General features: G+C 65.7%; 1 protein-coding gene across 1 annotated transcript; it reads left to right on the top strand.

The window, feature by feature from the left end:
• The first annotated feature begins 2,161 nt into the window (after window positions 1–2,161).
• On the top strand, window positions 2,162–23,946 carry GNA11 (G protein subunit alpha 11). Its single transcript, XM_047096362.1, has 7 exons — window positions 2,162–2,306; window positions 13,546–13,730; window positions 16,576–16,730; window positions 17,107–17,235; window positions 19,925–20,054; window positions 20,131–20,284; window positions 21,253–23,946. Exons 1-7 carry the CDS (start codon window positions 2,171–2,173, stop codon window positions 21,441–21,443), a joined length of 1,080 nt encoding a protein of 359 aa, XP_046952318.1. The 5' UTR covers window positions 2,162–2,170; the 3' UTR covers window positions 21,444–23,946.
• Window positions 23,947–24,888: the final 942 nt, after the last annotated feature.

Consider the following 24,888-nt stretch of genomic DNA (forward strand, 5'->3'; position numbering starts at 1 on the left):
AGTATTATGCCCACTTGACGGATGGGGAAACATGCCCAGAGAAGTGAAGCCGCCCACCTACAGTCCACCCAAGAGTGAGCCACCAAAGGAAGATTCCATCCTGAGGCCTAAGCCCTGCATACGGAGGAGGCCGACAGCAGCGAGAAACAGGAACACAGGAGGCAAGAGATTATAGCGATTGCTTTTTTCTCCAGAGACAGAGAAGAAGCAGGCAAGGGAGCTGGGCTCCTTTGCTGTTTTCGTAAACATTTATCGAGCACCCACTGTATGCCGGTGCTGTTTTCGTGCTGGGGGCACCACAGGGAATGAGACGGACAAAGTTCCCTGCACACGTGGCGCTCACACCATGAGTCAGTGATTTCACTCGTCACCGTCCAGCCAGCACCTGGCGCACAGGAGTGTCGCTGGCGCAGGAAGGAAGCCCAAGACGCTGCTGGACTTGGCGACCCCACGGGGACCAAGACGCATGCGGTCATTGCCTTCCTGAAGCTCACGGTCTGGTGGTCACTGTGGATGGCAAACAACACCCGGAACTTTTGTCTATTCGTGGGGGGGAGCCCCAGGCCCCTTGCCCTGGCTGTGTGTCCCACTCAGGTGCGGATGGAAGTCCCAGAGAGGAGAGTTTCAAGGAGCCGATCCTCCCACACACCCAGTCAACTAATAAATGGAGCCTTTGACCCTCCCCTCACCTCATATCTCAAGATAGGCTAGAACAGCAAGTCAAGGTGCGGCTTGCTGTGGATCTGGGCATGGCCAGGCGGGGAGAGGAGGTGGGCGTCCTGCTGGGTCAGGGCTGGGAGAGATGCCATTGCAGGGACCCGTGCCTCGTGGAGCCTCAGTTTCCTTGTCTGCCTGCACTAGGAACACTTCAGGCCCTTTTATTCTCTTTCTGTCATTCAAAACACGTTGATGGAGCACCCTCTCTGTGTTGGAACCTTGTTCTAGGTCTCTTTTGGTGAGAGGCCAGATGGTAAGCATTTTAGGGCTGTCGGAACTATACAACTCCATGGGTTCAGGGTGAAAGTGGCCCAGGTCCATACTTACGTGAGAGGGCCTGGCTACGTTCCAATAAAATCAACTGGGCAGTAGGGCTGGTTCAAAGGGCTTAAAGCGTGCTGGGTATACAATAGGCATCTCATTAATGCTTGTCTCCTGCCTGAACACAGCAGGCGCTGCACTGGCCCGTGCCTGGTTTACAGCAGGCTCTCCATTAACGCTTGCTTCATATGCATATGGAACATAATACCCCGCAAATAGCAGGCACTGCGTTAACGCTTTGTAAGTGGCTGGTATACAGTAGGCGCTGGAGTAATGCCTGCTTCGGTGCCTGGTTTATAGTCAGTGTTCCATTAATGCTTGTTTCCTGCTGGGCATATAGCAGGCGCTGCTTTAGCGCTGGGCTCGGGCCCCATATACAGGAGGCGTTCCTTTAAAGCTTAGCGGATGAGAGGAAGGTTCGTTTCCGGCCAGGCAATGCCAAGGCGCCTCCCGGGAGACCGTGAGCGCTGGTACCCCAGCGTCTCGCGGCGGGCCGAGGTCCCCGGGTGCCGCGACGGCAGCTACGAGGTCCACGCCGCTCGCTCCGGGGCCCAGCGGACCGCCCGAGCGGGGCCGCGCGGAGCCGAGCACAGACGAGCCGGCCGGCCGAGTCCGCCACATTCCCACAATCCCGGGCGGCCCCGCCCGGCTCCCGGCTGCGCGTCCCCCTTCCCACGTCGGCGCAACCTAACCCGCGGGCGCGCCCGCCGCGCCCCGCCCCGCCCCGCCCGCGCGTCGCCCCGCCCAGCGCAGCCGCTAGTCCCGCCCCCGCGGCGGGCGCGCGGGCCACCGCCCCCTCCCATTGGCCGCACTGCCCGCCCGTCGGCGTTGTCCAGGCGCGGGTTAGGTTGTGCACCGCTTGTCGCTCGGTCGCGGCGGCTGCGGTTGGCGGCGGCGGCGGCGGCGCGGGCGCGGGCGCGGGGCAGCTGGGCGGGAGTGCGCGGCCGAGCGGGGACCGGCGCTCGTAGGCGGCCGAGGCGGACCGGCCGGCCCCGGGGGCCGAACGCCTAGGGCCAGGCGGGCGCGGCCGGGGCGGCTCCGGGCCAGGGCCAGGGCCGGGCCGGGGGGCTGCGGCGGCGGCGGCGGCGGCGGCGGCGGCGGGGGCGGCCGGCGGGCGGCCGGGGCCGGGACGATGACTCTGGAGTCCATGATGGCGTGTTGCCTGAGCGATGAGGTGAAGGAGTCCAAGCGGATCAACGCCGAGATCGAGAAGCAGCTGCGGCGGGACAAGCGCGACGCCCGGCGCGAGCTCAAGCTGCTGCTGCTCGGTGAGTGGGGCCGGGCCTGCCGGGGTCCCGCTGGCCAGCGGGCGTCCGCGCCGGCCGGGTGGGGCCGCCCCCGCCGTGCTGCCCGCGGCCCGTGCCGTCCGCGGCGGGCCCCCGTCCCTGCCCGTGCTGTCCGCAGCACGGCCCAGCCTCCTCCGGGGCCGGCCTTGCCGGTGCTGTCCACGGCAAGTCCCAGCCCCTGCGTGGTCAGCCTTGCCCGTGCTGTCCAGATCAGGCCCCGGCCTCCTCCGGGGCCGGCCCTGCCCGGTGCTGTGCACGGCAAGTCCCAGCCCCTGTGGGGTCAGCCGTGCCTGTGCTGTCCGCGTCGGGCCTCGGGAATCCTCCCCTACTTCTGCCGTCCACATCAGATGTCCAGGCCCTTGTGGGGTCAGCCCCTGCCTCTACTGCCTGGGAAGGGACCCAGAACCCTCGAGGGTCAGCCCTGTGCCACTTCTCACCGCAGGAGCCCCTGCCCACGCAGGGCTGGCCGTCTGTCCCTGCTTTACGGAGTCTAGCCGGTCGCTGCCCCAGCGTCTGCTCAGCAGCGGACCTCTGGGCTGTCACCCGCTAGCTGTGCCCCTCACCTCCCGGGATCTTGTCTCGGTTCTTCCCAGCAGGTGGAGCCCTGTTCCTGTGTGCGGGGGGTCTGTCCCCCGTCTAGCACCCCATTCCCGCTGCGGGGAGAACCTCCTTGAACGGTTTTACATCCCTTCCGGGAGAAGACAGCCTTCCGTTCCCTCGGGGTTTCTGTTTCCGGCCGAGGCCAGGGTGCGGGCACTGCAGGAACTATCCCAGATTCTTAGAAGCGGCCAGCTCACCACCCTTCCGCAAACCCCTTCCTTCTGTCTTGGTGAGAGCGGGCTCTCCCAGGTCGGCCTCCTCCTGCAGAAGGCCCCAAGGCACACCTGTTGTAGGGACGAGTGGGCCCGGCTGTTGGCAAAGTGCTGTCACCCTAGTGAGGGCTGTCGCAGGGCACCACCGCCAAAGGCAGGAAGGTCGTTTACAAAACAGAAACCCTGGCCCTGCCCTGCTCTCCCCAGCCCTGCGCCCTGCACCACGGGGAAGGCTGGAAATGCTCACTGGCCCTCAGGGGTAGCCTGGACGGGCCCAGAGTGGGAGCGGGCGGCTGGCCCAGGCGGGTGCGCCCAGAGAGTGGCGGGGGGTTTAGAGGAGCCGAGCCTGCAGGTGAATGAGTGGTGGGTGGCCCTTTGGGAGGTGGCAGGTCTTGAGGGGGATGCATTGCATTTCCTGCTTGTGGTAACCCACGTGGGCCCCCATTTGATGAAGTACCTTTCCTGTTGTTTTTTTTTCCAAACATACGTCCCGATTTACTCGAAGACTGCAAAATAGGCCATCCTTGCCGAAAAGACAGGCAGAGAGTAATCTTCACGTTTGGGGGAGACTTGCAGTGGGGCCCAGGGGTCTTTAGGGGGACAGCATGGCTCTGGCTGGCTTCTCCAGTGTGACACAGACTTTATCATGGGAGGGGGGCTTCGGAAGTTCTCGGCCTCGTAACGGTACCACCAGTTGGCCTTGGCCTGGGGGCTGTGTGAGCCTCTAGGTGCTCCCGCCCGCCACCTGTCCTGAGCACGCAGGCTTTGGGCTGAGTGGGGTTCGAGGGGGCAGGTCAGCAGCTCACGCTTCTGCAGCCTTGGTGTGCGTCTCCAGTGTCCCTGGATTGGGGGACCCAGCGGGGCCACCTGCTGAAGGTGTTGGTGCCTGCCTGTTTACAGCCCCACACCTCTGCCCCCCCCCCCCCCCGTGACCCTGGAGAGGCACCCAGCCGTCCCCCTGCCAGCCTGCACTGTGGGGGGTCATGCACCCGTCCCCGAGGCCGTGACGTGCTAGGCATGGGGGGCAGATGGGAAAACGAAGGGGTGGGCTTGCGGGTCCGAGGTGAAGGTCTGTGGCATAGAGCACAGCAGCAAATGCCTGGGGTGCCCTGGAGGCAGGGTCGCCCCCGTTGGGAACCCCCCCCTCCCCGCCCCAGGCCATGCTCCGTGCCAGCACACGGGGTCCAGTGTGGGCTGTGGAGCTGGGGTGTAGGCTCGTCAGGTGTTTGGGGAGGGCTTTCGAAGCGAGTTCTCCATTTGTCCACCAGAAAGCCGCATACACACGTGCGTGTTTGGTAGGCCGTGTGTGTGTGAACGTGTGCGATGCGCGCATTCGGCTCTCTGGGTGCCGCTGGTCAGGCCGTGCTCTGGTTACCGTTTTGTCCTGTCCGGAGCGGGAGTAGAGGGCGCGGCTGAGCGGGGCCAGCTCCCGGGATCTGGGTCCTGAGGACTCAGAATTGTGCGCGGGAGGACCCCGTGGCCTGCGGGCTGAAACCCCGTTAGGAGCTCTAGGGACAGGGGTCCCGGGCAGGCCTGGCTGGCTTCTGCCTCCCGTGACCTCTTCTGGCCAGGTCCTTTGCTGTTGTGTTTCTGTCACTTGGGGGTGCCCCTCGTCTGTTCCTTAGGGCGGGTTTATTTGAAAATCGAGATCTTCACGGGAACCCCGGTCACTGGAGGTGGCAGCGAACGGCCCGGCTGAGCCTCCGCGGCTCTGGGACTTCTAAATAAAGCAGGGCGGTCAGTTCCACAGGCTTCCTGTCGGCTGCGCCGGCCCCCAAAGGGCAGTGGAAAGGCCCGGAATCTGGCATGGGGTGTGGTGGCCCTGGTGGAAAGGGCGCGCCTCCCGGGGCTTCGAGGCGCCGAGCGGAGCGTGTGGAGCGTGGCTACCGGCTCCTGGCAGGGCGGTCGTGCTGCGCGCCCTGCGACCCCGGAGAGCGGGAGGCACCTCGGGGAGCCCCTGGGCTGTGGCGGGCCCGTGACCCACCCCAGGATGTGCCTGACGCCCCTTAAATCCAGATTTCGTTTCTCCTGCCCAGAGGGTGTGCTTTCTTGGGGCGCAGTCCGTGTTAGTGCTGCGGGAGCCCCGCGCTGCCCTCAGAGCGCCCCCTCCCTCAGTTTCCCTGCACGTGCGGGAGGACGCCAGCGCCTGGACGCGGCTCTCTCTCCCTCCCGCGGGGCCGCCAGGTGTGCCCCGGGGGCGCTGAGCTCCCATTGCGCAGATGCGCTGATGGAAGATCGAGGCCTTTCCAGGCTCTGCTCCTTCCCCGCGTGCGCCGTGCCCAGCCGGGCTGCGGTGGGACATGAGGAAGTGTTCTGCCTCAGATATTTAACCACAAGAGGTTTCACTTTCACGTTTTTGTGGTGGAGCCCTCCCCGGTGCAGCCCCAGGAGCGCGGCCACGGGCATCGCCGCTCGTGGTGCCCGGCGTTTGGCGCTTACAGAAGTCCGGGGAGGGGGAGGGGAGGTGTGTTTGTCCCCCTCGGTCCCAGATGGTGCCCGGTGCAAAGTTCAGCCGGGGCGGGCGCGTCTGGTCTGGGGCTCCGGGCCACGCCGGGTGGACTGAGTGGGTGGACTGAGCCGGACCCACTGCCCTCGGGAGGAGGGGCCCCATCTGCGGGCCCCTGCCGGGTTCGGCTGTCCCGGCGGGCAGGGCGGCCCGGGAGCCGAGGACAGCCAGCCTCTGGGGTCCGTGGGCTCGGGCTGCTCACAGAACCGCCATCCCAGCCCTCAGGTGTGCAGCCTCTCGCAGGTGTTTGTAGCTCCTGTGCCCACGGTCCCGGTGCCTGTCTTCTGGGGCAGCCACCGTATCTGTCCCCTGTGGGGCATCCGGCCCGCGTCTGGGTCCCATCTCACGGCCACTCAGTCGCCGCGCGGTGTCGTCCTTGCTCCCGCTGCTGCTCCCCACCTTCGGGTCTCTGCCACCCCGGCCCCCGGTGCAGAGCCTGCAGTCTCAGGAATGGTGGCCGGTGACTTCCATTTGCTAACGGAATTCACATCCCCCAGGGAAATGGGACGGGAGTGACTTGGTGCTGCCACCACAGCCCTTGGGGACCCGAGCCTCCCTGCTCAGGTGGGCCCGATGCCATCTCACCTGTGGCCCTCTGCTCTGATGTGAACAGATGGGGACCCCAGCGGACAGCTCACGGTTACCCTCCTCGGGGGCTCCTGCTGGTGGGTGTGGGGGGCTTGCTTTGAGGGCTCCCTGTGCAGCCGGCTCGGAGCAGTCGGGGGGCGCTGGCTCTGGGGCGGGACCACGGCTCCCGCCCTCGGTTTCCTCCTCCGTCTGATGGGAATGACTGTCCCAGGATTAAGTGTGATGGTGCCACTGAGGCCCCTGGCACACAGCAGGTGCTCGGCAGGCAGAGGGAGCCCTTTGATCCTGTCGCTGCCCGTCCTCCTGGGCACTTTGCACCACGTCCCCTATGAAAGCAGCTGCGACGGCCCTGGGAGGCACCTGTCCCCACCCCTCAGCACCCGGCCGGCAGGTGTGGGGTGGGGTTTCTGTTCTGCGTGACTCCCGGTCTCGGCGTTGTCTTCTGGAAATCGGAAGTAGGGATGGCGGGAGGGACAGACGGGGGCCGCCATCTCATTTCTGTTCGACCACACCGTCCACCTGGCTGGCAGTTCCCTCTGCCCCTGAGCGGGGCCACCCTGTCCTGCAGCACGGGGACTCACCGTCTCACTGCCTTTCCTCCTTACCTTTCCTGAGCCCTGGCAGCTGGGTGGTGCTCTGTGCCCCGGGCGCTCGCAGACTCCTCTGAAGGGGCAGCTCCGGCCGGTCCCCTGGGAACTGGCCTCGTGTTGGCCCCGGGGCATCGTGTTGAGAGGGACAGGAGGTGTCAGGTTAGAACACTCCCAGAGTCCCTTGGGGCAGGAGCGTAAACGGGAGGCTCTCGCCATCTCTGCCCAGCTGGCCTGTCCTCCGAGCCTCTGTGGAGGTGTCGGTGAGCTGTGCGGGCCCCGTCCCTCTTCCCCAGCTGGGCTGGATGGGGGGCTGGGCAGGACTGGGGGCTCACAGGGTCCTGACTACCTCGGTGCCCCAGGAAGGGCTACAGTAGGACTTGGCACACGGGGGCAAAAGCGGGGGCGCAGTGACACGTGTGGGGTGAAGGACACCCACCAACATCAGCAGGGACAGCTGTCCCACCGTTGGGCTGGGAGGAACAACCGACGTCACGGCCCGGCGTCTGCGCCCCGCGGCCCCAGCCCCGGGTGTCCTCCCTCCTCTCCCTCGTCATCGAGGTGCACACTGCTGTCTTCTCGCTCTCTGGGCCCCACACCCGAGCGACGAGCGCTCCGCCCCAACGCCGAGGCCAGATGGCCCCAGGCTGTGGAGGTCCGACGGTCCCTGGCTGTGTGACCCTCCGGAGTGTATCCCTCTGCGCCTCGCCAGAGGGGATGTGGGGACAGTGGTGTCACTGAAGGAATGAGCGGGCTTGACTTGCCATCCTCAGCTGCTCAAGGACTTTACAGTGTCTCTGTCCTCCTGGGTAAGGTCAGCGTCCCGTCTCTGATATCAGACCTGCTGGCACAGCTTGAGGTCCCAGGGGTATCCGGGAGTCCCAGGTCGCAGGGGTGCTCTCGCGTGGTCTCCCCGCAGTCCCAGGAGCTCCCGGCTTCACTGCCCACAAGCCGGAACCGTGGCGGCCTGCCCCCGGGGTCCAGGGTTCAGCGGTCCCATGCTTCCTGCCTGTTAGGCCTTGGCCCCCACGGCGTTGGGTCCCTTTCCCGCCCGTCTGGGGCTAGGGCTCACACTTCCTTCCTCCCTGCCCCCCACCCCCTGCCCATCCCCCAGAGCTCGGTCCCTAGTGAGGGCGGACAGCGGCATCTCCTCCAACTCTGGCTTCTACTTTCTTTCCTCTTTTTTCAGCTTGTCTCAGCTGGGCGTGGGTCAGATGCGACCCTCCTGCCAGGGATGCGTCAGGGCGCACCCGGGGGGCGTCCACGGGCTCCCGGTCCTGCTGCGTCCCATCTGATCCTGTGGGGCAGGCGCCAGGCTGGGCTGCCCCCCAGGGGCTCCCTGTCCCTGAGTTAACAACCAGTCGAGTCCCCCGCCCGGCACCGGGATGAGGAGGACCCGCGGGGGATGCTTGGCGGAGCCAGCCCGTTGGATGGGGGCCAAGTTCATTCTGTTCATTCACAAAAAGCTTGTGCAGCATCTTCCGTGAGCTGGCCTGGGGGGTGGGGGCTGGGGGCTGGGGGCAGGCGGCTTTGGGTAGACACCCCCCCCCCCCCCCCCCCCCCCCGCCGCATGAATAACTGGGGTGGCATCGTCTGGAGCGAGAAGGGGTGGAGTGTCAGGGGGCCGAGGGCACTTCTAGGAAGACCTGAGGTTGCGTTTCTGCGAAGGAAGCTCCAGTCGCGCCGGGGGCGGCTTATGTCCCCTGGCGGCACAAGTGCCCACGGACGTCTCCTTGAAACGATGAGCTGCAGGCAGGCCGGGGGCCCACGGCCGTGGACTTGGGGTCTGCCCCCAGCCAGGACCTGGCGCCGGCACGGTTCCTTCCAGGGAGGCGGTGTGATTTCATCACTCGGCCCAGAGCGCCCCACCGCAGGGACCCCCGCCACCCATCTCATCCATGCGTCCACGGGGGTTCCCACTAGGCTCTGAGTGCGCTCCGCAGCACGGCTGGGCCGCTGTAACCACCTGCCTGGCCGTGGGGGCCGTGGGGGCCGTGGGGGCCGTGGGGGCCGTGGGGGGCCTCCGGGCCGATGCCGCTTCTCGGCGGCTGTAGGAAAGTTCCAGGAAGTCACACGTGGGTGCTGGAGTGAAGACACCGGTCTTTGTCGGAGCGTGCGACTTTGGAGCTCCGGGGTCCAGGGCAGCTGTGCCTGCGTGGTTGGGGGCGAGGAGGGGCGCGGTAGGCGAGTCTGCGTGGGGGAGTGGGGCCCGGTCTTGGGTGTGTCACACGCTTGGGCACGAGGTGGGGCCTTCCCTCCCTGGGGGGCAGCCAGAAGGTTTTGAGCCAGGAGGGCACGTGCAACCAGATGTCTTTCAGGGGGAGTGTGAGCGTGGGCCAGCCAGGTTGCACCGGAGGCTGGAGACTGGGCGGGGCGGTGGGTCGGGCAGGACAGAGCCCCGTGGGAGGTGAGGGGGGCAGGGCTGACTGGAACCCGGGGCGTCGACCACGGCGCGGGGCTGGGTGAGTGGCTGGTTCCAGATGGGCTCAGCCGTGAGGTCCAGGCAGGCCTGGCCTCCGAGACGCTTGTGGGCAGGTGCACGTCGGGTCAGGCGTGTGGCAGTTCCTGGGGCCAGGGATTCTGTCACAGGCCCCAGTCCCAGCTTCCAGGCGCTACGTGACGACGGATATGGCGGGGGCTCAGTTGGCCCCGGAAACGGGGCATCTGGAAAACGAGCCTGGGTTGCTTTGGCCAGCTCAGTCTTGCACGGAGCCTGGTCCCCTGCGTCCAGCCCTCCCTCCCGGACGCCGCGGTGGCCCAGCGCCTCCTGGGCAGTGGGCCTGGCCTGTGCCGGGGCAGAGGGCCCTGCTGGCTCCCGCCTGCTGTGCTGCGGCACCGGGCCTGGGAGGCTTCCTGCTCCGTTGACGTAGGCCCAGGGTGTACGCCACACGCGACACGCGACACGTGGCATTTTTCTCTGAGGTCCTCACCTGTCCACACCTGCCTTTCTCTCCATTCCCTCCTTTCTCCGTGGCTGCCGTGGGCAGGGTCACTGATTACCCCGTTTCCCAGGCAGATGGGGACTGTCGGCCGTGCCGGTCCCTTTTGCATCTTTCCTCCCCTCGGCTTTATTGACACGTGAGCGATGTCGATGCTGAGCAGGTTTAAGGTATGTAGCTTGATGATTCGATGCGCTCACGTACCACAAAACGATTGCTGCAATCGGGTCAGTTAACGCGTTATCTCACATTAGGGTAGCCGGCACATCGTCTCACGTTGTCTTTGTGCACTTCGCTTCTGCTGGAGTTTGACCACAGCCTCGGTCTTTGCTGTGGCTACTCTGCCGTGTGGGGGGCGCTTCCAGACTAGACAGCAGGGCTAGGTAGGGACCGTGGGACCTCGGCCACGCAGCTTGTCCGGTGCCCCCGACCTCTCCGGGAGCTGATTGTGTGTTTCAGGCTTCCTTGACATCCTGCTTATATCTCGGTTTTACGGAGAGTGTCCCCGCCACCCCCTGTCCTCCCTCAGCCCGGCTTCGTACCAGATGTGGGGCTCTGGCATCGAGGGCCCTTCACGGGCACACCTGCCTCACCTCCTGTCCCCCCCCCCCCCCCGGGGCTCACAGCAGTATGTTGTGCTGATTGACACAGCCGTGGGCGTGGGTGTGGGTGGGTGGTGTGGGTGTGCGCACTCGTGTGCCCTTGTGTACATGTGCGGGTGTGCACACGTGTGTGTGGACGTGTGTGCACGGCCCCCGGAGCCTCCACGGGGGGCTGCTTCCCTCTTTTGCCTTCGTTTTTATTTTTGTTCTGTAATTTTAATTACAAAATTTTTTTATTTTTATTTTTTACAAATTTTGTTTTTCATTTATTTTTTTTCAAGTTTACTTATTTTGAGAGAGCGCCCAAGCAGTGTAGCGGCAGAGACAGCGTTAGAGAGAGAATCCCCAGCAGGCCCCCCACCGTCAGCATCGTGGAGCCCAGCTCGGGGCCTGAGCTCACGAACTGTGGGATGATGACCTGAACCGAAATGAAGGCTTGGAAGCTTACCCGACCAGGCCCCCAGGCGCCCCTTGCCTTCATTTTTAAGGAGCCGGTGTGGGGTCGGTCCTCGGCTGCACACGGTGCGGTCTACAGGCCCCTCCCGTGGTCTCCCCCCGCCTCTTGTGGGAGCCGTGGCCTTGGCCTCTCCCGTGCCGAGGTTCCCGCGTGTGCTGCCCTCGGGGCGGTGCCTTGTGGCCTCGGCGTGCGACCTGCCATGTCTGCACGGCGGGCTGACCTGCGGGGCTGCGTCGGGGGCTGTGGCTGTAACGCGGGTACCTGGTTAGCTGTTTCCTGGGAGCGAGCCTCCCGAACAGACCAGAACAGACCAGCCGGGCAGTTTTCCTGCAGCAGCGTTTTTGTCAAAAGTAGGACTTCTCAGGGCAGTCCTGCCCCCTGGAGGTCACTGGGTCGTGTCTGGGGATCTGTGGTTGTCACACTGGGGGGCTCCTGCCATCGAGGGGGTGGGGCCGGGGATGCTGCCCGACCCCCACAGCGACCCCCACAGTGCCCGGGTCGCCCCCCAGAGAGCGAGTCGGCCTGGGGTCAGCAGCGCCCAGGGGACAGGCGCTGGCCAGGAGGAAGGCACGGGAGAAACTGCGTTCCTAGCACGCACGCCCCTCCCCGCGGTGTGTGGTGAGGGGGAGCAGTGTGGGACCCTCGCCGAGGGGCGGGGGGGCCGGTCAGGGCGCGCAGGTGGCCTCCTGTCACTTTCACAGCAGAGGCGAATTGTTTGAAGGGGGGTGGATGGAGGAGGGTGGGCAGGTAACCACGTTACCTGATGACAGACCCAAGGGGACCCGAGGTCGTTTCACTTACTCCGCGGCAGATCCGAGGCAGCTGATGAAGGAACGAGAGAGGCAGCCAAGGTCCCGCTTCGTGCTGTCTGGTTAGGGGCCCGGGTCTCCCCGAGTGCAGTCGGTCACTCAGATAGTGGCTCAGGGCCTCCCGGCCGCGGGACAGTGTGGACACGCGGGGCCCGCAGGACCGGTCCCCTGCGGAAGCTCCTGGGCCGCGGGGGGTGCCGGCCGCAGACACCTGCAGAGAGAGCCCCCGACTCGGGCAGCGGCCACTGTCCACCCCCAGGGCGCGGGGCTCTGTGGAGCGCGGATCGCCGCACGGGCCACGGCGCGGGAGGTGCGTGGACCGACCCAGAGCGGTGAAAATAAGCCTGAGCAGTGGGCGGGGCGCGTCTGGGGCCTCGGTCTGCGAGTGGGTCCCGTGGAGGGTCGTCAGACAGCAGTTTCAGGTGTCGCGCTCTCAGGAGTTACAGGTTGTCTCTGCTGTGTGATCACGTCACTCCGGGACTTAGTCTCTGGGGGTCCGGGGTCTGGGTGGCCCTGGTTCGGGGTCCCTCATGGGGTTGCAGAGCACGTGTCGGCCACGTCCGGCTGCGGTCCCCCCCGTGGCCTCTCTGCCCAGCGCCGCTCGAGCGTGCTCGGTGTGGCGCCCCCCCTTCCCCTCGGCCAGTGGTGCCGGGCGGTGCGGACCTAGTCTCCGAAGTGACGCGCCGTCATCTGTCCTCTGTCGGCTGCAAGTGAGTCACGGAGTCCGGCCCGCGCTCACTGCCGGGGCCTCGGTCTCCCCCTCGGGAAGGGGGCGTCGTGGAGGTCCGTGGGCATTAACAGCCTCTGCGGTGGCTGGCCCTGAGTGTGGGGTGCCCCCTCCACCTGGGGGCGCGAGGCCGACGCAGGAGGGGAGCCCGGGCTGCGTTGTGCCGCGGCGAGATCAGAGCGTGCCGGTCCGGGGCTCTGTGGGGCCGGGATGAGGGTGCGGTGGCCACGTAGCCCCCTTCCAGCTGGCTCTCCGATCCTTTTGATCCTGGAGGCTGAGGCGGGGGCCAGCGTGCTGCCCTGGAGCAGCTCGGTGAGCCCCGCGGCCGCTCGTGCTTACGGGGGAGAAGGGAGACCCCGGGGCTGATGCTGTGCGTGCCAGCTCAGCGGGCCGGGAGAAGGGAGCGGACGCCGGGTTTGGCGTGGCTTCTGGGTGGGCGTGCGACACGGGGCTTGGACTCCTGGTGCCGTGGGCGCTCCGGGTGAGCGTGGAGCGCTCAGCAGGCGGCGTGACGCTGGGTGGGTTTGTGAGTTCAGGGCTAAGGGGGAAGGAGCTTTCGGGGACCTTTGTGGGGACATATTCGGTCGTTAGAGCGTCCAGGCTTCTGTGCGGATACCCGACTCTTGACCCAAAGGAAGGCCGGCTTCGGTGGGGCCCCTGGTCGGGGGCCCGCGGAGATGTCGCCACGTGACGCTTGGCGTCCACGGTGGGCGTGGGAAGGTCTAGCGGGCCGGCCGGCCGTGGGGGCCCTGGAGGAGGAGTAGCTTGTCACCTGAGAGTCCAGGGGCGGTGGCATGTGGCGGAGACATGGCCCCGTGCCTCCCTGGGGCACCAGACCCAGCGTACCCGGCAAGCGCTCACGGAGGCCAGTCACCCCTGCCAGGTGGCTGGGCCGGACGCTTGGGGTACCTGCCCGTGTCGTACCTCGGTGCCGGACGCACCGCAGGCGCCAGCCCCCCAGCCCCAGTTTCCCATCGTGTGGCAGGGTCGTATGCTTGGGGACACGAGGGAGGTAAGACGGGGGACGCGCCTCCCAGACCGGCGGCGTGCCGGCCGCGCGTATCCCACGCCCGCCCCGAGCGCCGAGCTCTTGGGCCCTTGGGCCCTTGGGCTCTGACTCCCCCGTGGGCCCTCCTCTGCCGGGTGGGCCCCCGGCCTTGGCTCCGGCCTGTCCTCACGCGCCCTGCTCTGCAGGCACGGGCGAGAGCGGGAAGAGCACGTTCATCAAGCAGATGCGCATCATCCACGGGGCGGGCTACTCGGAGGAGGACAAGCGGGGCTTCACCAAGCTCGTGTATCAGAACATCTTCACCGCCATGCAGGCCATGATCCGCGCCATGGAGACCCTGAAGATCCTGTACAAGTACGAGCAGAACAAGGTGAGGCTCTCGGGCGGGAGCGGGCGGGCTGGACGCGGCGTGGGGCCCGGCCCCCGTCCCCCATCCCCGGTCCCTGCCAGGGCCTGCCTGCTCGCAGCGCCTGTGCGGGCCCGTCCTGGCCGGGCCTTAGCGCTCCCGTCCTACGGCAGGGAAGCCGGCCGGGGGACGGGCCCCTCGGCACCCTGTGTGATGCTCTGGGCCTTCCCCTTCCTTTTTTTTTTTAAGTTTATTTATTTTAAAAGGGAGAGCGAGCGAGGGAGCGCACCTGTGAGCGGGGGGACGGGCAGAGAGGGAGGGAGAGAATCTCAAGCAGACTCCACGCTGTCAGCACGGAGCCCGACATGGGGTTCTGTCCCACAAACCGTGAGATCATGACCTGAGCCAAAATCAGGAGTTGGACGCCTAACCGACAGCCACCCAGGCACCCCTCCTTCCTTCTTTTCTTTCTTTTTTTTTTTTTAATGTTTATTTATTTTGAGAGAGAGAGAGACAGAGCGTGATGGGGGGGGGTCAGAGAGAGAGGGAGACACAGAATCGGAAGCAAGCTCCAGTCCCCGAGCTGTCAGCACCGAGCCCCAGGCGGGGCTTGAACTCATGAACCTGGAGATCATGACCTGAGCCGGTCAGACGCTTAACTGAGGGAGCCACCCAGGTGCCGCCCACCCCCGTTCCTTTTTTTTTCACTAACAGCTGTTGGGACAGAATTCAGCCACCGTGCAGGCCTCCACTTAAGTGCGCAGTGCACGGGTTTCTGACGCACAGAGCTGTGAAGGCACTACCACACCCATGGGGGAACATTCCCTCCCCCCAGAAAGAAGCCCTGTCCCCCTCAGCCGTGACCTCCCCCACCCCTTCCTCCCCCGGCCCCCACGAGCCCCCTTCCTGTCCGCGGATAAGCCTGTTCCGGACGTTTCACACACCGGACTCACACCCCGCGTGGCCTCTCGTGCTCGGTTCCCTCCCTGAGCGTCGCGTGTTCGGGGTCCTTCCGCGGGGCGGCGGGGGTGGGCGCCTCGCTCCTGCCACGGCCGAGGGACGTGCGCGTGCGCGGTGGACACGTTCATCTGTGGACGTGCCCGTGCGTGGAGGACACCCTGTGTGAATCCACTCACCGCCTGACGGACTCTTGGATCGTTTCCACCTTTTGGCTCTTGTGAATCCTGCTGTTGAGACACTCACGTGCAGGTTTTCGTTGGCACACCTGTTCTCCGCTCTCGGGGGCCTGTTCTCAGGAGTGGAGACGGGGGGGGCGGTCCCAGGGCAGCTCGGGGTCTGCCCTTGGGCGGAGCTACCAGCCCACTCTCGCCGCAGCGTCCCCGCCGGCCCCGCACCAGTGGGCTCGCGCTGCTGGCCTCCCTCGGCTTTGCTTTTGTAGATCTGTTTTTGGAGTGTTTCGTTCAGCCCCAGAAGTCTGCCCTGGGCTAACATGAGGTGGTTTAAATTAATCCATTTGCTTCGAGGCTTAAGAAGGTCGATCAACTAGATTGCTGATGTATCTCCGATTGGCACCTTCCTCCCTTTATGCCTGGTTCACAGATGATCAGGGACCCCCCAGCAGGGCCTGGTGTTGGGCTTGTTGGGGGGTCCCTGCCGTCCTGGCCGTGAGCCGCGCGTACGGGGCCTGCTGGAATCTCTTGTCCTCTGGGTCTGGGTCAGTGTGACCTGCACCGCCGAGGCCCCCTCCGGCGTCCCGACCGCGTGTCCCGCGGGTCCCGTGTTTGGACCGTAGGTGTCCGTCAGCGTCCAGAACAGGGGCCACCGGCTGTGGCCTGTTTCTGTAAACAGTTTTATTGGTTCTCACCACGCTTACTCGTTTACGTAGAGTCCCCAGTGGCTTTCGCTGCGTTGGCAGAGACAGTGTGGCCACAAAGCTGACGACACTCCTCTCTGGGCTTTTACAGAAGCAGATCACCGGTCCCCGATCTCCACGTGTGCACAGTCAGTGGGTTTTCGGGGGCGGTGCCTGCTTCTCCAGGCCCCTGACCGAGAGGCAGGTGAGGGCTGGAGGCCACGGCCGGGGGACCGGAGAGCATCGTTTGGAGGGGGGACAAGTGGGGGCAGCCCTCGCCCTGGCTAGGGCTCCCTCGTTCCCCATCTTGAGTTCTGTCCGGCTGTGTCCTCCCTGGTCCCCCAGCTGGTGGCCGGTTGTGTGGGCCTGACCACCCTGAGGACAGGCACGTGGAGTGGGCTGGAGGAGAAATGGAGAGTCTCCTGAGCCACCTGCCTCGCTGTTGTGTGTGTGCACACGTGTGTATACGTGTGTGTGTGTGTGTGCGTGCGTGTCTGGGGCATCCCTCGGGGCCTGGTTCCCCAGGAGCGGCTCCCCTCGCCCTGCGGGTTCGGGGGCGCTGTGCAGGTTCCTGCCGTAGTTGTGAGTGAAGAAGCCACTGGCCGCGTTGATCAGCTCAGCTCCAGCCCCTCCCCCTCCGCTGGCAGGTTCCTCTGCCCAAGCCCCACCCCCAGCCTCCTGTGTGCCGGGCGGGGGGCGGGGGGGTGCAGGCCAGACAGCGGCTCCCCGACTCGGTTCCTGCGCTGGCTGGCGGTGGTGTTCGTTCCGTCGTCCCGTTTGCCCTCGGTCCCTTTCACGGGATCTGCTTGTGCGTGTGCGCGGTCTCCTCCGGTCCCGCCTGCTGCCCCGCGGAGCAGGGCCCTGACCCAGCCGGGCACCACCCGCGGGCACCGCCTCGTTCCCGGGCCCTGCTCACCGGGGCACAGCCGCTGCCGCCCACCCTTGCCCACGCCTGACGCGCGCTCCCGCCTAACCGGGTGACGGCCCGCCCCGGTCGGGCGTCCCGTGTGGCCGGGCCCCCGGCGAGCCCACGGCTCTCCCTACCCACGCTCGCAGGCCAACGCGCTCCTGATCCGTGAGGTCGATGTGGAGAAGGTGACGACGTTCGAGCACCGGTATGTCCACGCCATCAAGACCCTGTGGGACGACCCTGGCATCCAGGAGTGCTACGACCGGAGGCGCGAGTATCAGCTCTCGGACTCCGCCAAGTAGTGAGTAGCGCGCCTGCCCCGCGGGTCCCAGCCAGGGCCACGACGGGGTTGTCGGGCGCCTGCTGCTCGTGACACGTGGGCCACGCTGGCGAGACGTGGTCACTGTAGGCAGCCTGGCTGTGCCCGAGCGTCTGCTGTGGCCACTTTTCTGTGAGCCTCTGCTACTGTGCTAGAACGAGAAGGTTCGTTTTGGAAAGTCCCCTGGGAGAGAGTCCCTCAGAGCCGGCTCGAGTCGTGCGGCTCCCCTGGCCACGGGACCCAGGGCGGGGCTGCTTCACCCCTGCCAGTGAGGGCTGCTGGGGGGACCGTGGTGGCCAGACCGTCCCCCCACCCCTCACGCGCTGGCCCGAACAGCCTCGTCCCTGCCGTGTTACAGCTACCTGGCCGACGTGGACCGCATTGCCACCTCGGGCTACCTGCCTACCCAGCAGGACGTGCTGCGGGTCCGAGTGCCCACCACCGGCATCATCGAGTACCCTTTCGACCTGGAGAACATCATCTTCAGGTACCTGCGCCCTGGTTCCCTGGGGGTGGTGGCCCTGGGGCTGCCTGGGGCTCTGTGAACTGCAGGAAGGAGGGGCCCAAGCACCTGCTGTGGAGACAGTGCGATTCACTGGGTCCCGGCCTCTGCTCCCAGGGAGCGTCCTGCCCCGATGGGAGAGAAGGCTCATACAGCTGCCACCGAGTTTCCACGTGAGCCGTGTCCCAGTAGTGGCGCGGGTCATGGCGGAGCTGGCCAGAGGCGGCCTGGAGGGGAGGGTCTTCCGGGGGGCCCTCTGTGACGGGGCCTCAGACGAGGGAGGGTGATCTGGAGTTCCCGCCAGACCTGGATACGCTTCAGGGCAGTGCGGGCTTCCTGACGGCCCTGGGGACCCACACAGAGCTGGGTGACAGGAGGGCCCTGGACTCTGGCTCTCGGGCCCACTGTGGCTCGTGGCACGTTGGCAGAAGGGGTGCGGCGGTTCTCGCTTGGGGCCAGAGTCGTGTGGCCAGAGTAGATTTGGTGCCTTGAGGTCCTTGAGGACCTGGGCCGGCCTCTCAGTGGGGTCCCAGCTGGTGGAGAGTCGCTAAGTGGCAGAGGGCAGGTGCACGTCTGCTGGGCCACCGTAACAAGGGAGCACAGGTGGGCGGTTGTTTCTGTCCTGGCTCTGGAGGCAGAGCTGGTTGAGGCGAGGGCACGGCTGGTTCCTTCCGAGGCCGGAACGGTCTGTTCCGTGCGTCTCCCGGCTCCCGGGGGTCGCCGGCCGTCCTTGGCACCCCCTGGCTTGTAGGCGCACCACCCCGTCTCTGCCTCTGTGGCCACGCAGCCTCTTTCCATGTGTCTGCGGCCAGCTGTCCCTCTTCCTGTAAGGACACCGGTGATCAGAGTAGGGCCACCCTGTCTAGTGTGATCTCCTCCTAACCAGTGACCTCTGCAGTGGCTCTGCTCCCACGGCGGGTCCCGTGCCCGGTTCTGGGTGCACTCGTTTGGAGGACGTTCAGCCCAGCGCCCCCGGCACGGCGCCCTCTGCTCCTTGTGTGCAGGCTCACCCTGGGGAAGGGGCCGGTGCCTCCTGGGCGGGGGTCCCAAAGAGGCGGTCAGCCGTGGCCCCTGTCCCCGGCCATGGCGCCCCGCTCCGTGGCCTCAAAGCGCCAGCTCTGTTGGCTGTGTTCCGAGGGGCCCTTTGGCCTTCACCCCTCCCTGCCGTCCGCACCCTCTCTTACCTGCCGGGCCTCTGTCGGAAGCCCTCTGGGGTCCCCGGAACCTTCAGAAGCTGTGGGCACCCTCCCTGTGTGTGTCCGACAGCCCGTTTTCCTGGTGACAGCTTTCTGTTTTAATTAGATCCTCGGCGGGGTTGTGACCTCAGAGTTCAGACCTGAGGTCTCCAGAGCACAGGCTGCGGCTTGACGAGGGTTCCCCCGAGCCCCCATTTCAGGGACTCCTCGCGGCCTCACCCTGACCTCTGCGTGTCCTGTGCCTGCTGTGTCCTCCCCCTCCCCTGCCCGAGCCTGAGCTGGGTGTGTCCCCTCTTCTTGGCACCATTTCCCTGGTGCCCCTCCCTGTCGCCCCCTCTCTGTGGGGTGCCTGAGCTCTGTCGTGGGCCCCCACCCTCTGCCACTGCTGTTCCCCAGCCAGCCCACCCTTCGTTAGCTGCGTTCTTCCGCTCCAGCCGCACCCCTCCCCTCCAGCCGTGCACTCGTGGAGACAGCCTCGGGGCCCTGGCACTGAGCTTGGGTCTGGCCCCTCAGCGGAGTTGGGACAGCACTGAGTAACGGCCTGACGGCCCCGGTGTGTGAGGAGATGGGCCTGGTCCCAAACAGGGGCCTTGCGTGGAGACCTTGCTCCACACTGGGGAGGCCTCGCTTTCCAGTAAGGCCGTGGCCCCAGATGCCGTCAGCCCTGATGGCACTCCCCGGACTGGCCCTCACACAGGGCCCTCGGCCAGTCCCCGCCCTCCTGTCACCACTGTCCCGTCCGTTCAGCGTCACCCTGGCACATCCACCATCCACCTGTGCTCTCTGGAGTCTCCCGGGTCGGGGGAGCGCTCTGCCAGGAAGCCCTGCTCCCGTGGGCCAGGCCGGCGACAGCCCTGTCAGCCCCTCCCTGCAGCCCCCGCTGCAGCCGCGGCCAGAACCCCTGCCTTCGCGGGGACCCCTGCCTTCTCAGGGCCGGGGCTGGGGCCAGGCAACTCCCGGGTAGCCAGCGGCCAACCCCTGCAGGCAGGCCCGCGTGATGGGGTGTCCCTGGTGTTTCCTCCCCCTGCTGCTCCTTCTGCTTGTGAGCGTGTTGTTAGTACTGTTACTTTCCGCATGTTGGTCCTGCTGGGCAGGAGACCTGCTGGCGGAGACAGTTTGCTCTCTGAGCCGCCCCCTTGTGATGCCGAGGCTCATGGCGCGAGGGTTTATCTCCGTCCCCTTGTGGAGATCGAGACCGTTCCCCGTGTGTCACAGACATCTGTGCATGATGCGCAGACGAGGGGATGGGTCTCCAGGGGTTGCCCCCCCCTCCCCGAGCGCCTGGGCCCCCGGGCTCCCCAGTCCTGGGACTCCTTCAGGGGCAGGTGCCCGGACGCAGTGCCCCCGGCCAGGGCAGCGTGTCCCGCAGGGGCTCTGCCGGGCCCAACAGGTGCGGGGTGGGGGGGGCCCCCGAGGCCTCGCAGATGTCTGTCTGCGGGCCTGGGTGCTGAGCCCCGCCGGGCTCCTGTCCCCCGCAGGATGGTGGACGTGGGGGGGCAGCGGTCGGAGCGGAGGAAGTGGATCCACTGCTTTGAGAACGTGACGTCCATCATGTTCCTCGTGGCCCTGAGTGAGTACGACCAAGTGCTGGTGGAGTCGGACAACGAGGTGAGGCACCTTCCTCCGCTTCCTCCTCCTCCCTGCGGCCGGGGCCCCGCCCACGCTCACCCCCTCCTTCCCGCAGAACCGCATGGAGGAGAGCAAAGCCCTGTTCCGGACCATCATCACCTACCCCTGGTTCCAGAACTCCTCGGTCATCCTGTTCCTCAACAAGAAGGACCTGCTGGAGGACAAGATTCTGCACTCCCACCTGGTGGACTACTTCCCGGAGTTCGACGGTGAGCCGGCCTCCTCCGCCCCTCTGCCGCCGGGCGCCGGGCGCTCGTCCCGCGTGCTCTCGGGGCCTCAGTGCCTGCGATGCGGGGACGCGGGTGAGGACGGTGTTTCGCACGGGCCCTGGCAGAGGCTGGTGGCTCAGTTAGTGCGAGCCCGGGAGCTTCCTGGAGCTCTGGTGGCTTCACGGGCCCCCTGCCTCGGTGCTCCTTCCCGAGCCTCTGTGTCCCCAGCGGGGGCGTCCTCTTGGGGAGGGCGTGCGCTGCGCCTGGTGCACAGCGGCAGAGGGACCCGCCCCGCCCGCCGGGACGCTGTGCTCCCAGGCCGCCACCCAGCCGGCAGTCCGCCCCGCCTCCCACCCCTGCATTGGGAGGGAGCGAGGCACTGGCAGCGAAGGGGTGGCCCAGAGAGTGCCCAGGGTCCAGCAGAGGGCAAAACCGAGCAGAGACGGCCCCCACCTTGCCCTTCGGCATCCCCGCAGCTGCCTCCCAGGACACAGGACAGGGAGAGGACCCAGGCCGGGGCGGTCGGGGTCTGGCCACTGCCTCCCCATTGGCCTTGTCCGGCTGGTGGACTGTTGTCGCGTGGCCGTGGGCCGACAGCCGGGCCGGGGCTGTGCAAGTGTGCACGCGTGTGCAGGGGCGCATGGGGCCGTGTGTGCATGCGTGAGGCCACGTGCCCGTCCGTGTTGGGACGGGGGTGTGTCGGGGACGCGGTGGGAAGGAAGGTGGGTGCGGTTTGGAGGTGGTGGGCTGTCCGACCGAGAGGCGTGCGGGGGGGGGGGGGGGGGTGGGGGGGGGCGGTGACCTGCGTGGAGGCCGGTAGGCGCTGGTGGAGCTGCCGCCTCGGGAGACCGCAGCTCGGGGCCTGTGGCCTCCACGCGGGGCCCTCATGGGAGCCGGGAGGAGGCGGTGCCTCTGTATGTGCGCGTGCGCGGCGGGGGCGGGGCCTCACCCGCCTCCACCTCCCCCAGGGCCACAGCGGGACGCCCAGGCCGCCCGGGAGTTCATCCTGAAGATGTTCGTGGACCTGAACCCCGACAGCGACAAGATCATCTACTCCCATTTCACATGCGCCACCGACACGGAGAACATCCGCTTCGTGTTCGCGGCCGTCAAGGACACCATCCTGCAGCTCAACCTGAAGGAGTACAACCTCGTGTGACCTCGCCGCGGCCGCCCGAGGGAAGAGGGGGAGCCCCAGGCGGGCCCCTCCTTGGGGCGCCGCGCCCGGCCGGCTGTCCCGGCTCCGCCCGCAGACCGGTTGATTTCGTTTTCATATTTTTAACAAATGGTTTTTATTTCACAGTTATCAGGGGACGTACGTCTTTCTTTCTTACACCTCGTGCACCTTCTCACCTGTGTCAGCGGCAAGGCCGCCTTTTCTTGGCCTTGACTCGGGGCTCGCTTTTTTCTAAAAAAATAAAACAAGAAAAAAAGAAAAAAAAAGGAAACAGAAGAACGGATGGAGACAAGTGGAGACGAGCGGCCCCGGGCCGGCGGCCTCCCGGCGGTCACGCGGGGACAGAGCCAGCCGCCGGCCTCGGACTCCCCGGCTTGCCCTCCCCTCGTTTCTTGGTCGTTTCCCTCACAGGCGCGGCGGCGGAGGCCTGGGGACTGTGACTTCTCTCTCTTTCTCTTCCTAAGTTATTGACACCCTGGACTCCAAGAAGTGGGGGTGGGTGGCGCCCCCCGCTGCCCGCCCTGGGAAGTGCCTAACCTTTTTTTTTTTTTTCTTTTTTTTGGTGAGGAAGGAAAACGCAGTGTGCCCACTCTTTGGTCGGGGAGACGGCCTGGCTCTCAGCCCTCCCCGCCCCCGCAGACCTCTGGGGGCCCTCCCAGGGCCCTGCAGGCTGCCATCGGCACACCCCCGAGGGTCCCGTACCCTCCGGCCCTGGCCGAGGGCACCCCGCTGCATCCAGGAGGCCAGAAGGAGGCCCCCTTGGACTGGGAGTCACTTTTGATGTGTTCTGTTTTGAAAGCAGTTTGGAAACAGTGCGAGTGGGGCGGGGACTTTTTCAGAATCTTCTCAGGTCTGTCCCCTGGAGGTAGGAGCGGAGGAGTCGCCCCTGGCGGGGTTCTCGGAGGCTTCCGGCAGCAAGCACTTGCCCCCACGTCTTGCAGGTCCGCCCCGAGCCCCACCCCGGGAAGCGAGCACGCAGCACACGCACTTTGCCCAGAGCCATCGAGGGCCCGCGGCGGCCAGGCCGCGTGGAGGCCGGTAGCTGGCGCCTCGGCCCCCTGGTGGTTTCCAGGCCTGGCCACGGCCACGGCCACGCACTGAGCCAGAGCCGGGGCCGCCTTGCCTGAGCCCCCTTCTTCCGAGGGGCTCAGAGGGTGGGAACAAGCAGGGGGCTGTTTTGGGGGGGGGGGATGAGGTGGCTGTTTCATCTGATGTAGACTGAGCAAGCACTACAGTGTTTTTCTGTGGGGTGGTTGTTTTGATTTGCACAAAGTAACAGGGATGAACCGCCGGTGATGCCTTGGACCCGCCCAGGACATCTGGTCGCGGCGCGTTAGCGGTCTGTGTGGCTGCTGCTTATGGGGGCCGTCTTCAAACACGGTAGAAACAGCTCAGCCACCAGCCCAGATGCCGGTCCTGTGTGCCTGGCCCGCTTCCTCTGTGCTCCGGAGGAGAAAGGACGAGTCTTGTGGCTCCCGCACAGAGTCCCTTGAGGGCGGGGTGGCTGCGTTCCTGGCGATCGGCCCTCTCTGGGGGCAGACTTGGCAGGGGGGGCAGGGCCCCCGTTTTCTGTGCCAGTCGTCCCTCGGTGCCTCTACCGAAAGGGCCCTTGTGCCGTGTGTGTATGCGAGGTGTGTGCTGTGGGCCGGCAGCGGGGAACGCAGGGTCCTGGCTGGGTGGGCACCTCCATGTCTTAGCGCCTCTCTGGGGCCCGGATCGCCAGGGAACTGGATTGGGCTCTCAGGGTGACGTGCGCCGCGGGCCTGAGGCGCCCAAAGTATTCACTTTTCCCAGAGGGAGCAGTATGCCCAGCACCCCAAAGCCAGAGCCTGGTGCTCCCGGAACCCTGGGAGGGGGGCGGGTGCTGTGCGCCGCGGGGGGCGCGAGACCAGTTCTGTGCCAATGTCAGCGGGGGGGACCACGTGGTCTGGGCCCCTCCCTCGCCCATCTTGTGAGGTTTGTTTGTGTTGTTTTACACCCTGGTGGACCTTCTCGAGAGTGCGGGCCTCCCGCCCCTCCCGCTGCGCCGTCAGATCCCCAGCAGAGGGGAAGCCGCGCCTGCTCCCAGTGCCAACGCCCCCCCTCCCCCCCCCCCCCCGCGGCCGTGCGGGGACCGTGCGGGGATCCTCCGGCAGGCCGCCGGCAGACGTTCTCCGGTTATACTTGTATATTACACAGGCCTGATTTCAGACGATTTAAACCTTAACCTATTTTAAAGAAGAATATTATATAAAAATACTGTTTTTAAACCTTTTGTCATTTGAAATGCATGTATTGTGAGCGCTGGGGGATGGGCACGTTAGCTCAATGCCAACGTCCTGGGGCCAAGGCTGCCGAGGTCGGGCGGGCTGGACGGCAGGCTTTGCTCATCGTGTCGGGGCCCTGACCCCTTAATCCAGAGATACCTGATGGAAATTGACTTTTCATATCTTTCTCCTGAAATGAATTCTGTTTTAAATTGGAATAAATTCTGTTCCTAAATGCCGTGGCCCCCTCTGGCTTATTTCCTGTCGCTGGCCGTGGTGGGTGCTGGGCAGTGCGTTGGTGCCGAGGGTCTGCAGGGGGCTGCCTGGTGTCTGCGCATCTGGCTGGGACCCCAGCACCTTTGGCCAGGTGTCTGAGCTCCTGGGACCCGTGGCCACAGCTGCCCCGGGATATGCCTGTGCCTCTGGCCCCGGGCAGCGACTGTGGCATCGGGGCCCCTGCTCTGAGGGCCTCTTTCTGGACCCTGGCTTCAAGTCCTTTTGTGCTGCGGGACTAGAGCATCGTGCACTCCTCACTGGGGGCAGGGGACCGGGGAGCCCGGTTCTGGGCCGGGCTTGCTACTCGCCGTGGGGGCTGCTCTTGTGGAACACGTTCTCCTCCCCCACCTGTATTAGGCCAGTCTCCGCAACCACTCCTCGGATTTTTTCCTTTTTAAAAAGTGGTAAGCGCACATAAATGTACCATTTGTGGGCGCCTGGCTGGCTCAGTCAGTTAAGCATCTGACTCTTGATCTCAGCTCAGGTCTGGGTCTGCGGCTCATGAGTTCAAGCCCGGCACTGGGCTCTGCACTGGGCATACAGCCTACTTAAACGTACTATTTAAAAAAAAAAATTTTTTTTTTGATGTTTATTCATTTTTTGAGAGAGCATGAGTGGGGAGGGGCAGAGAGCGCGACACAGAATCCGAAGCAGGCTCCAGGCTCTGAGCTGTCCGCACAGAGCCGGACTTGGGGCTCGAGCTCACGGACCGCAAGATCATGATCTGAGCCGAAGTTGGACGCTTAACCGACTGAGCTGTCCAGTGGCATCAAACACACACTGTCGTGCACCCACCCTCCATCCGTCTCCAGAACTTTCCATCTCCCCAGACTGAGACCCTGTCCCCATGAAGCACGGACTCCCCACCCCTGGCTCCCACCATCCACTCTCTGCCTCTGAGGACG

The sequence above is a fragment of the Lynx rufus genome, unplaced genomic scaffold (genome assembly GCF_022079265.1).
Source record: "Lynx rufus isolate CCGP_SWC_20201006 ecotype Redwood Valley unplaced genomic scaffold, mLynRuf1.p SCAF_4, whole genome shotgun sequence".
Lineage (NCBI taxonomy): Eukaryota > Metazoa > Chordata > Mammalia > Carnivora > Felidae > Lynx > Lynx rufus.